The 12140-nt window shown below is 44.3% G+C and overlaps 1 protein-coding gene across 1 annotated transcript in view; it reads right to left on the minus strand.

Annotated features, from left to right (window-relative positions):
• The window catches only part of LOC115461849 (proline-serine-threonine phosphatase-interacting protein 2-like), a 260520-nt gene that overhangs the window by 15424 nt on the left and 232956 nt on the right, over nt 1-12140 (minus strand). Inside the window, exon 13 of the mRNA XM_030191905.1 lies at nt 3810-3844. Coding sequence (XP_030047765.1) covers nt 3810-3844 — 35 coding nt within the window. The remainder of the gene's footprint in view (nt 1-3809; nt 3845-12140) is intronic.

A 12140-nucleotide genomic window follows, 5' to 3' on the forward strand; every position in this document is an offset into this window, starting at 1 on the left:
TGCTTTCTGTCTTGGGAGTCCATAGATATAACATAGTTTGTATCGTTTAGGCGCCGTATGACCTTGTAAGGTCCCACCTAGTTAGCCTGAAGTTTTTTCTGATGTACTTGAACTAAAACAAGTACCTGCTGGCCTTCATGAAACACTCTATTTTGGGCTTTATGATCATACCAAGTCTTTTGCTTAGTTTGGACTGCCTGCAAGTTATCTCTGACAAAGCCCACAAGGTCTTCTAATTTCTGGCGCATATTTACTACATATTTTATTTGGTACATTTGTACCCCGCGCTTTCCCACTCATGGCAGGCTCAATGCGGCTTACATGGGGCAATGAAGGGTTAAGTGACTTGCCCAGAGTCACAAGGAGCTGCCTGTGCCTGAAGTGGGAATCGAACTCAGTTCCTCAGGACCAAAGTCCACCACCCTAACTACTAGGCCACTCCTCCACTATTCAATTACAGGGGTGTCAGAGGTGTCAACTTTCCTTTCCCAATGTTCTCTTATTAGGTCAAGGGGTCTCTCACCCTCCGGCCATAAAGCAGCTCAAATGGGGAGAACCCTGTAGACTCCTGGGGTACTTTTCTGTATGCAAGTACTTTTCCTGACTCCACAAAAGTCTTTAACATATGCTTTAATGTCCCATTAAATCTCTCCACCAGCCCATTAGTTTTAGAGTGATCTGGGGTAGTACATACAGATTTCACTCCACAGTGTACCCACAGATTTTGGATCAGCTCAGACATAAACTGTGTCCCTTGATCTGAGAGTATTTCTCATGTTAATGTTATATTCCCCTCAACACCTAAAAAACAGGTTCAGAGTGGATTACAATTCAAAATAAAACCAGTCTACAAAACTGGGAGCTCACAATATAGTAGTTGGATGAATATAAAGAAAGACATAGCATCAGCAATTAATTAGAAATCATATATTATCTAAACAAATTTGTCTTTAAAAGTTTGCGAAAGGATAAGTAATGTAATTGAGATTTCACTAGCTATCATGCCTGGGAAAATATTTCTAGCAGGGCAGTTGCAACTTTCTTAAAGTGTGATGCAATATGAATTGGTATGGACCCTTCAGTTTGTATAGATGGAAACAGGTTGAAAACTATTGGCCAGTGGCGTAGCTACGTGGGGCCTGGGCCCCCTCAGATTTGGCCCTGGACCCCTCCCCCGGCGTCGCCAACCCTCCCCCGTCGAGTACCTGTGCTGGCGGGGGTCCCCAATCCCCGCCAGCCGAAGTTCTGTGTCTTCAGCCCGTCTCTGGGCCAGCGCGTTGCAAGCGGGAAGCCGATTCATACCACGCACTGTAAGAAGGAAGAGGCTGTCCTACCCTGGTTAGGCCCCTAGAGGGCGCTGGCCCCCTAAAATGTCCAGGGAGAAGGGCTGGGTGAGTCACTAAAGGGAGCCAGTAGGGGAGGTATAGCTGGAGGTCGCTAGGACCGGGGAGAGTCCTGGGGGAGGAAACAGGTGCAGCAGGTTATGGGCTGGGACCTGTTTGGCCGTTAAAGACTTAATACCCCACCAGAGGGGGAGGGAAAAGGAGAGCTATGCAGAGAGAGCGGGTAGCTGAAGCAGGAGGTCCCCATGTGAAGTACTGGCTGAGCCCTTTGGACTGGTGGTGAACTGTGTGCAAGGCCAGGAAGCTGGCTGGGGTAAGAAGGCCCTGGAGTATCAAGAATAAGAACGGTGTGTTCAAGGAGGGATTGTGTGTCCAGGGACTGAGTAAAAGACTGGGTGTCCAGAACAGTGAAGAGGTACTGTGTGTCCAAGATGAAGAGACTGTGTGTCTAGAGCTGTGTGCTACAAGGAGGGACTGTGTATCCAGGGACTGAGTTAGTACTGAGCCCAAATGGCTGTGTGAGAGGGCTCAGGGGGGAAGTAATTTATGGATATTGAACTGTGCAAGAAGAAATGTTTAGAATGGAAGATTGCACTGAGTAGGAAGAAATGAAATGGTTAAGCTGGAAGAACTGTTTAAGCTTGGGAAAGTGTTTTAAGCTAAAAGAAGTGTGCCCCAGAGGCTGGAATAAAGTTGTGTATGAAAATAGCCTGATTGGTGAGACCTGACTATGTTTTCCTTTTGAGAAGCAGGTCACCCTGAGCATAAAAGGGTAGTAGATAAATTTGCATAAAATCTGCATATTGAGAACCAGCTCACCCTGAGTGAAAGAGGGATCTGGGATCCTGAGGTGGGAGCTTCATCCTCACAGTAGCCTCATCAATTTCACAGCACGCAAAGAGAATCAGCTTCCCGCTTGCAGAATCAGATCAGCTGCTGCAGCAGTCTGCAGCAAAGCGCCGACCCAGAGATGGGCTGAAGAGTCTTCAGTGAAGACACAGAACTTTGGCTGGCTGGGATTGGGGACCCCCGCCAGCACAACGATGGTGATGGGGGAGGGTTGGCGACACCGGAGGAGGGGTCAAAGATGGCGTCGGTGGGGGGTCAAAATGGTGGTGCGGGGGGGTTCAGTGGGGGTTGGGGGAATGTGCCCCCTCACCTTGGGCTCTGGCCCCCCCCCCCTCACCAAAGTCTGGCTACGCCCCTGCTATTGGCCTCCAAAATGGGTCATTTCCAGGTTTGATTTCCACTAATTTGGCTTGCCTTAGAGTCTGCTCTACTAGACTCTCTGTTTCTTCTAGTGCTGCTTTTTAATATTATTTTTGTCTTTGGGAGGTTGTTCCAGTCAACCAACCACTATTATGTATTTTTTGAGCCTAGTCATATTTGCTTGTTTTCAAAGTATTTTTTATGTCACTCCAGTCAGACATTTTACCAGTAGACTGAGATACGAAAAGCTGCACTTTCATCTCTTAGTAGCATTAGGTCATATGCTAGGACCATCATGTTTTCTACAGTTTTCAAAACCTGTAGTACATGCTACAGCAGAGACCCATAATCACAAGTAGTTCTCTTTAGCCTCAGATTGAACATCACCAAGTTTATACAATTTAACTTATTTAATTTCTTTATTAAGTTTTAAACAAATCATAATATTCATTTTGAGATGATATTACACAAAACATTCACTATTATATGAAACAAAGGAAAAAAAAATCCCCACAAAATCAATTCTTTCTATCGACCACATAATTTAGGTAAACAATCCAAGATTTAAGGAAAAGAAAAGAAACACATGTTCCATCATTAAATCAAGACTTGTATCATGCCTGGAGAGTTAACTCAAAGCTGCTATACAGTGTTACATTATGGTCCTAAACTCGCACTACTACTATATCCTCTCTGCTTATTAGGAAATTTTCCAATTGTTTGGGATCAAAAAACTGATATTGTTTTGTCTGAAATATTATTCTACAAATACAGGGAAACTTCAAAAGAAAATTAGCCCCCAGCGCAATAACTCTGGGTCGCAAAGAAAGAAGCATTTTACGTCTCTGTTGTGTTTCCCTTGATAGGTCTGGAAACACTCTTATTTTTGAACCCATAAACATAGAATCTAAATGACTCAAAGATCATTTTAGCACAGCATTCCTATCCATCTCCAATGCAAATGTAACTAGCAAAGTAGTTCTTTGTGTAATCACTTCTAGTGATGATTCTAGGAAGCCTGTCAAATTCATTGCACCCTGAGAGTTCAAATTATCTGGTGTTTTACCAGTAACTTGTAGGTAAAAAGCACGTGTAATTGGCGGCAATGAATTGTCAGGCATTCCCAGAATATCAACTAGGTATTTCTTTTACCATTTGGACTGGTGAAATCAATGGTGATCTAGGAAAGTTTATAAATCGTAAATTGAGATACAATTTAACTTAAATAATTTATTTGAAAATTCTCATGAAACTTACATGGTATATTTGTGGGAACTGGCAATTGCCCTCTCCTGCAAAAGAAAACAAAATATCAAATCACTTAACTTCACAGTTAAATTATCTTAGCTGTTATCCTGTACAGTGGAGTTTTCTTCATGTGCTTGTTTACTTCTCCTAGTATACTTTTTTTTTTAATTGAAATTAAAAAACAAAATTGAGATAAACACCCATACAGAAATCTAGCAAAAATTCTCTGAAGAAATAAACAAATCAAGAAGAAAAGGGAAAAATATTACAGTATCAAGTCCATGACAATGTAGAGGGAGCAAATCACATAAAACCTTGGGAAAGACATATCAATTATTCATTAAACCAATCACTACTACTACTACTTAACATTTCTAGAGCGCTACTAGGGTTAGGCAGCGCTGTACAATTTAACAAAGAGAGACAGTCCCTGCTCAAAGAGCTTACAATCTAAAGGACAAGTGAATGGTCGGTCCGATAGGGGCAGTCAAATTGGGGCTAGAACACTCTGGAACAAACAATTACACAGGCTCATCAGCTGAATCTAACAGGGAAACTGGATATAAAAGCCAATAGCTGTGGAGGCTCAAAAAATGCATACTTGACTGACCTCAAATTTACTATACATTTACATGGGTACTTGAGAAAACAGAGAGGAGCAAGTTTTAAAACACCAGGTTTCAATAAAAGGACATCTCTCCTCCTTTTCTGGGTCTCTCTAGTCCAGAAAGTGGGTATCTCTCTTTAAAAAAAAAAAAAAGGATCCAGTCTCTAACCATTACTAATGCAAAAGTGACCACCAACGAAGCCAAAAGCAAGGATTGTGTCCCAGGAGTTTCAAGTACTTCAGATAAATTTAATGCATCAAATTCCACTGTCATATCCTCATGTATTTCTGCTGATTCTTTCGTAGCAAGTGGGAGATAGTAAATATGACATGCGGATGCCTCTACCACAGCCCCTGCTTCTGGGATCACTGGAACTGGATGCAGCTCCTCAACATAGTCTCCAAGAGATAGTAACATAGTAACATAGTTGATGACGGCAGAAAAAGACCTGCACGGTCCATCTAGTCTGCCCAAGATAAACTCATATGTGTATACCTTACCTTGATTTGTACCTGTCTTTTCCAGGGCACAGACCGTATGAGTCTGTCCAGCAGTATTTCCCGCTCCCAACCACCAGTCCCGCCTCCCATCACCGGCTCTGGCACAGACCGTATAAGTCTGCCCTCCACTATCCTCGCCTACCAACCACCAACCCCTCTTCCCCCCCCACCTGCTCCGCCACCCAATTTTGGCTAAGCTTCTGTGGATCCATTCCTTCTGCACAGGATTCCTTTATGCCTATCCCACGCATGTTTGAATTCTGTTACCGTTTTCATCTCTACCACCTCCCGCGGGAGGGCATTCCAAGCATCCACCACCCTCTCCGTGAAAAAATACTTCCTGACATCTTTCTTGAGTCTGCCCCCCTTCAATCTCATTTCATGTCCTCTCATTCTACCGCCTTCCCATCTCCGGAAAAGATTCGTTTGCGGATTAATACCTTTCAAATATTTGAACATCTGTATCATATCACCCCTGTTCCTCCTTTCCTCCAGGGTATACATGTTCAGGTCAGCAAGTCTCTCTTCATACGTCTTGGAACGCAACTCCCATGAGGGGGATGGCTTCCAGGAGAGAAGAGGAAGTGCCTTTGCAACTCCCTCCAGATCAATGGGCTCCAGCAGCGGCAGGTGGAGAGGGTTCGGTTGTACAGGGAATGGGCATGACCCCCTGCAGGAAGCGGGGCTGAGCCACAACTGCAGATACCTTCTCCTGTGATTATTTTATATAAACCTCCAGTTTTTACTTTGGAGGCTATTTGGAATGCCATATCAGATCTAAGGAATGTTCTGTCTCAGCAATTTGCTGTAATGAACAATTACGTTCACGTTTTAAAACTTTTGCAGCAACAATTTTCACAAACTTCACAATTACTGGATGAACATTCTACATATATTAAGAGTAATCAAGCAGTTCAGTCTTCTTTGATCAAAGAAAATATCCTCTTGTGTCAGGGCTCTCACCCAGTCTCTGAAATTGTGAGCCCTTGGGCCACTGCCAAGGAGTGGCAGCGGCAGGCAAATCACCCAAGCAGAAAGCAGTGCTGAACACAACAGGCAGGAACCACAGAATATAACTAGAAGAGGCTTTAATAGTAGACAGTAACAATATCCAGTAGCACAGCAAAGTCAAAAGGCAGGCAGCAAACACGGGTAATCCATAAACTAACCAGAGTCTTTTAGGCAGGCAGAAAGCAAAATCAAAGTCCAGGTCCAGGGAAAGGGTCAAACACACAGGAAACTTGCAGAGCAGGAACTCCAACGAACCAACAGGAACTCAGGATGACCTTTGATACCAAGGCAAGGCAAGCAAGGCTTACAGAAGCTAATAAGCCCCTCAGCAGCTGACCCACAGCTGCAGTAAATCACCAGTCAAGTAAGGGTGCTGTTACAGGACAAACCAGCAGAGCAAATCTGGCAACCTGGAAAATCCGGACCGGATTCACTGAAGTCTGGAACATGGAAGACAGCAGAAAACAGTCCATAGCAGCCACCAGTTCTGGCCACCAGAGGGCAAGGAGAGCACCCACATGGAAAACAGTCACAAACGTGACATCTTGAAACATAAAATAGAGAACATGGAAAATACGGTTATATATTCAAACTTCCTTTTAGAAGTTCTTCAGGTCCCTGAGGAGAACAAGCCTCCATTACTTCTCCAGATACTCTAAATGGTGCTTCACATGTGAAGTTTATAAGGATAGTTTTCAGTGGGGGGGGCTGTCATACAACTCTAAATAAATATCTGCTTAAAGTTATTTGTATTTTCTAGGACTGCATGTTAATCACTGTTAACTCTCCAATTAATGTATTAATTAAAAAATAATCATAATTTAAAAAGTTAATCACTTTGTAGCTTCGCCTGTCTCCTTCAAACATCTCTTCTGCTCCCAACCCCTGTCTTCCATGAGCGCCAGATCTCCCCCACTCTCCCCCCACCTGCGATTCAACATCAACTCCCCTGCCGGTCTACCTTAAAGTTGGTCTTCTGTTGGTCCCCAGCAGCAGCGGCAGCATTGCACATATACTGCCTGCGGCATGGTCCGAAACTTTCTCTCTGACCCATCCCACCCATGCCGAAACAGGACATGACGACAGAGGAAGCGGGATGGGCCAGAAGGAAAGCTTCGGAGCAGGCTGCATATATGCAATGCTGCCGCTGCCAGGGACCATCAGGAGATCACCTTTAAAGTAGACTGGGGGGTGGAATGAGGGGAGCAGATGCCGAACCCTGGGTAAGGGGTTGGGATTGAGACACAGACCTGCAAGCAGAACTGGAAGGGGCCACCAATGGAAGCTATGGCCGAGGTGGTGAACTCCAGCAGCCACAAAAGGAGCTTGGTGCTGCTCACCACCAAGTTTGTGTTCCTGCTCATGGGGGTGGAGGGGAAGGAGGGGAAGAGAGAGAGAGAGAGAGCGATAATAGACCCAGGAAAGATTGAGAGATAATGGATCTGGGGAAGAGGAGAAGGAGGCAAGGAAGAAAAAGGGAGATATGTTGGATCTGGAAGTGGACGGGAGAGAGATTATAAGTCTTTAGGGAAGGGGATGGGATTTGATATACCACCTTTCTGTGGTTACAATCGAAGTGGTTAACATTTATTATATAAAGGTACCACTGGCTTCCTTTTTTTTCAATATTTTATTGACAAATTTTAGTATACAAAACATTGTTGAAAACAACAAGAACAAAAACAAACTAACAATAGCTTCAATGAAAGACAGAAATATGAGATGCATTACAATATGTAATAAAAGTACAAGTTAGATATAAGATTATATGAGAACAACCTGGACAACCTATGATGCTTTAGACTGGAAGTAAGACAGAAAGAATACAGAAGGGCCCAATCTTTAGAAACAGATTTAGCATGTAGATATTTATAAGCCAAAAAGGTTTCATATTTCCTAATCATGCATATGTAGCTCCACCATTCATTGAAACATAACTTAGAATTATTTTTCCAGTTACAAATAATAAGGTATGTGGCAACTAACAGTATATTGAATAGCTTGTGACCAGATTCTGGAAGAACAATGTTGGATGAGAAGAGCGTAAAATTACAATTTTGTATGTAATATCCAAATTTGTAGGAAGGTGAAAAATTAGAAGGATTCGGGACCGTATTAGGTTCCAATATGCTTGGACGTTTTTACAGTAAAAAAATCATATGAGACAGGTTTCCAGTATCAAACAGACATGACCAGCAGACTGAGGAATTCGACTGCTTGGTGATCTTTGCCAATTGTAAAGGAGTCTAGTAAAATGGCTTCCTATTGAACAACGTATTACCTAGTGAAGGGGTGTTCTGTAAGTGCAGAGAGCCTCGTGCCTATCTGATTCTGTACTGCACTGTTTCCTCACTGAGAGGGAGAGGGCTGGGCACAGATGTATTGTTAGTCCTGAAAATGTTAGCATTTACAACTTCTGTGTTGTAAATGTGCTGGGGCCCATCCTGTTCAATATATTTGTGAGTGACATTGCCGAAGGGTTACAAGGTAAAGTTTGCCTTTTTGCGGATGACACCAAGATTTGCAACAGAGTGGACACCCCGGAGGGAGTGGAAAACATGAAAAAAGATCTGAAGAAGCTGGAAGAATGGTCTAACATTTGGCAATTAAAATTCAATGCGAAGAAATGCAAAGTGATGCACTTAGGGAGTAGAAATCCAAGGGAGACGTATGTGTTAGGCGTGGAGAGCCTGATAGACACGGACGGGGAGAGGGATCTTGGGGTTATAGTATCTGAGGACCTGAAGGCGATGAAACAGTGCGACAAGGTGGTGGCCGTAGCGAGAAGGTTGCTAGGCTGTATAGAGAGAGGTGTGACCAGCAGAAGAAAGGAGGTTTTAATGCCCCTGTATAAGACTTTGGTGAGGCCCCACCTGGAGTATTGTGTTCAGTTTTGGAGGCCGTACCTTGCAAAGGATGTTAAAAAAATGGAAGCGGTGCAAAGAAAAGCTATGAGGATGGTATGGGAGTTGCGTTCCAAGACGTATGAAGAGAGACTTGCTGACCTGAACATGTATACTCTGGAGGAAAGGAGGAACAGGGGTGATATGATACAGATGTTCAAATATTTGAAAGGTATTAATCCGCAAACGAATCTTTTCCGGAGATGGGAAGGCGGTAGAACGAGAGGAGATGAAATGAGATTGAAGGGGGGCAGACTCAGGAAAGATGTCAGGAAGTATTTCTTCAAGGAGAGGGTGGTGAACGCTTGGAATGCCCTCCCGCGGGAGGTGGTGGAGATGAAAACGGTAACGGAATTCAAACATGCGTGGGATAGACATAAAGGAATCCTGTGCAGAAGGAAAGGATCCACAGAAGCTTAGCTGAAATTGGGTGGCGGGGGGAAGAGGGGTTGGTGGTTGAGAGGCTAGGATAGGGGAGGGCAGACTTATACGGGGTCTGTGCCAGAGCCAGTGATGGGAGGCGGGACTGGTGGTTGGGAGGCAGGAAATACTGCTGGACAGACTTATACGGTCTGTGCCCTGGAAAAGACAGGTACAAATCAAGGTAAGGTATACACATACGAGTTTATCTTGGGCAGACTAGATGGACCGTGCAGGTCTTTTTCTGCCGTCATCTACTATGTTACTATGTTACTATTTCTATATACAGTCCTGGGATCTCAAATGGCCTCACATGCAAGCTACCCACATCAAGGGACACACACTTGACCTCTTATCACGCAAACTGTCCACAAATCATAACCTATAACAGACATCAAATGGTCAGAAACACCTTGGACCGACCACTACAAACTGAACCTATCCCTAAACTGGTGAAAGAAGGGATTAAATTGTACAACAGAACAAACAACTTACACTACGAGAGGGCAAATAGATCCGCAAACATTCTGGCAACAGATATACGACAACGGATGGACAACACAAACTGACTCCATACATTATCTCAATCACTGGGAGGTTAGATGCAGAAGCGTACTAAACAAAATAGCACCCTTAAAGACAAGAACATCAAAAAGATAAAACTCGATACCATGGTTCAATGACAAATTAAAAAAACTCAAAACACAATCCAGGAAACTTGAACGAGCATGGAAAAAATCAAAGGATGAACATATACTCAATGCATGGAAACAAATACATAGAAAATACAAATATGCAATAAGACAAACCAAAAGGTCCTACTACAAAACTAAATTAGGCCAGATAAAGATCTGAAAAAACTATTTCAACTCGTAAATAAGCTACTAGACACCACCCCTGTCACCACAACCAACACAGACACCCCACCTGCAGACAAATTGGCTACCTACTTTAACGAAAAAATAACAAAACTACGCAGTACTCTTCCTCACCACAACACCGACATCAAAAAATTCTTCGACCTGGACATAATCCCGGGTGGATACCCAGCTGACCGTATCTGGTCAACATTTAATCTACTCACCTCTGAATCAGTTACACAAGCGACTCATAGGTCCGCCAATACCCATTGCAAACTGGACATATGTCCCAGTCATTTACTTAAATCTGCCCCTGGATGCTTCATAGAAGACCTCACATCCCGCATAAACTTCATGGTACAACAAGGTTTCTTCCCCGAGGAATATGGACCTTATGAGACTGGGCGTCTAAATGGCAGATGACGTTTAATGTGAGCAAGTGCAAAGTGATGCATGTGGGCAAGAGGAACCCAAATTATAGCTATGTCATGCAAGGTTCCACGTTAGGAGTCATGGACCAAGAAAGGGATCTAGGTGTCGTCGTTGATGATAAGCTGAAACCTTCTGCTCAGTGTGCTGCTGCGGATAAGAAAGCAAATAGAATGTTAGGTATTATTAGGAAAGGAATGGATGTCATGTCTGTGGTCGTGACCCCTCTCAGGCTTACCTTACTTCTGGCGGTCAGCTTCTAAGCTGGCTTCTGTCTGTTCTTTCTAAGTTTGCTCTGTCTCTGTGTGCTGGCTGCTTCCAGCATGGCTCTAATTACTCCACTATACTGCACCTGTGGGTGTTGCCTGAGTTAGCTCTGCCTCTGTCTCTGTGTGCTGGCTGCTTCCAGCATGGCTCTAATTACTCCATTATACTGCACCTGTGTGTGTTGAGCCTCTCTATGCTTCAGTATGTTTTCTGCCTGCTTCTTGGTTTGTGTTCCCCTCGCCCTCTGGTGACCAGAACCGGTGGCTGCCATAGACTGTCTTGCTGTCCCTATGTGTTCCAGGCTTCAGCCCAGTCCAGTCCGGATCTTCCAGGCTGCCAGACTTGTCTTGTTTGTGCCTGAACAGCACCCGTAGTTGCCTTGAGATTGCTGCAGTGAGCCTCAGGTGCTGATGGGCTTTATTAATCACCTAGAAACTTCTGTGTTTGCCTTTGCATCGTCTAAGGTCCCTGGTGTGTTAGAGTGCTCTGTGCACTTCAGCCTAGTCCAGTTCTAGTCTGAGTTTCTTGCTTGTGTATAGCTTATTCTTGTTAGCTTGTGTATAGCTTATTCTAGTTAGTCTGTGTGTAGCTAGTTTTGGTTCTATTGCTTTTCCTAGTCTTGCCTCTGGTCTGTATTCCTCTCTTGGGTTTCTTTCTTAGTGGCTGCTTGGCAGCTTTCAGTATTGCTCTGCTTCCTGCCTATATTTCTCAGCTACTGGAGCTCCAGCCATAGCCCTGCTCCCTGCCTGTATTTCTAGCTACTGGAGCTTCAGCCGTAGTCCTGTTCTCTACCTGTATTTCTCAGCTACTGGAACTCCAGCCATAGCCCTGCTCCCTGCCTGTATTTCTAGCTACTGGAGCTTCAGCCATAGTCCTGTCCTCTGCCTTTATTTCTCAGCTACTACTACTACTACTACTATTTAGCATTTCTATAGCGCTACAAGGCATACGCAGCGCTGCACAAACATAGAAGAAAGACAGTCCCTGCTCTAAGAGCTTACAATCTAATAGACAAAAAATAAATAAAGTAAGCTACTGGAGCTCCAGCCATAGCCCTGCACCCCTGTCTGCCTTGCTTTTGTCTAGGTGCCTGTGGGCACTTCTGAATCCTGATTCCTGGTGTTCCTGCCTACTAGTTCCAGTACCAGTTTTCCTCCAAGCCCTGCCGGCTGCCTGCACCCAGGGACTCAACCTCCGGGGAACGGCGGCTAAGTGTAGGTGAAGCCTAGGTCCAGTCCCGTGTGTTCCTGTCCAGTGTGTACCAGTCCAGTGGATTCCAGTCCAGTGCTTTCCAATCCAGTGTGTTCCAGTTCAGTACTCCAGTCCGGGGTTCCAGTCCTGT

Source organism: Microcaecilia unicolor, chromosome 2 (genome assembly GCF_901765095.1).
Source record: "Microcaecilia unicolor chromosome 2, aMicUni1.1, whole genome shotgun sequence".
Classification (NCBI taxonomy): Eukaryota; Metazoa; Chordata; class Amphibia; order Gymnophiona; family Siphonopidae; genus Microcaecilia; species Microcaecilia unicolor.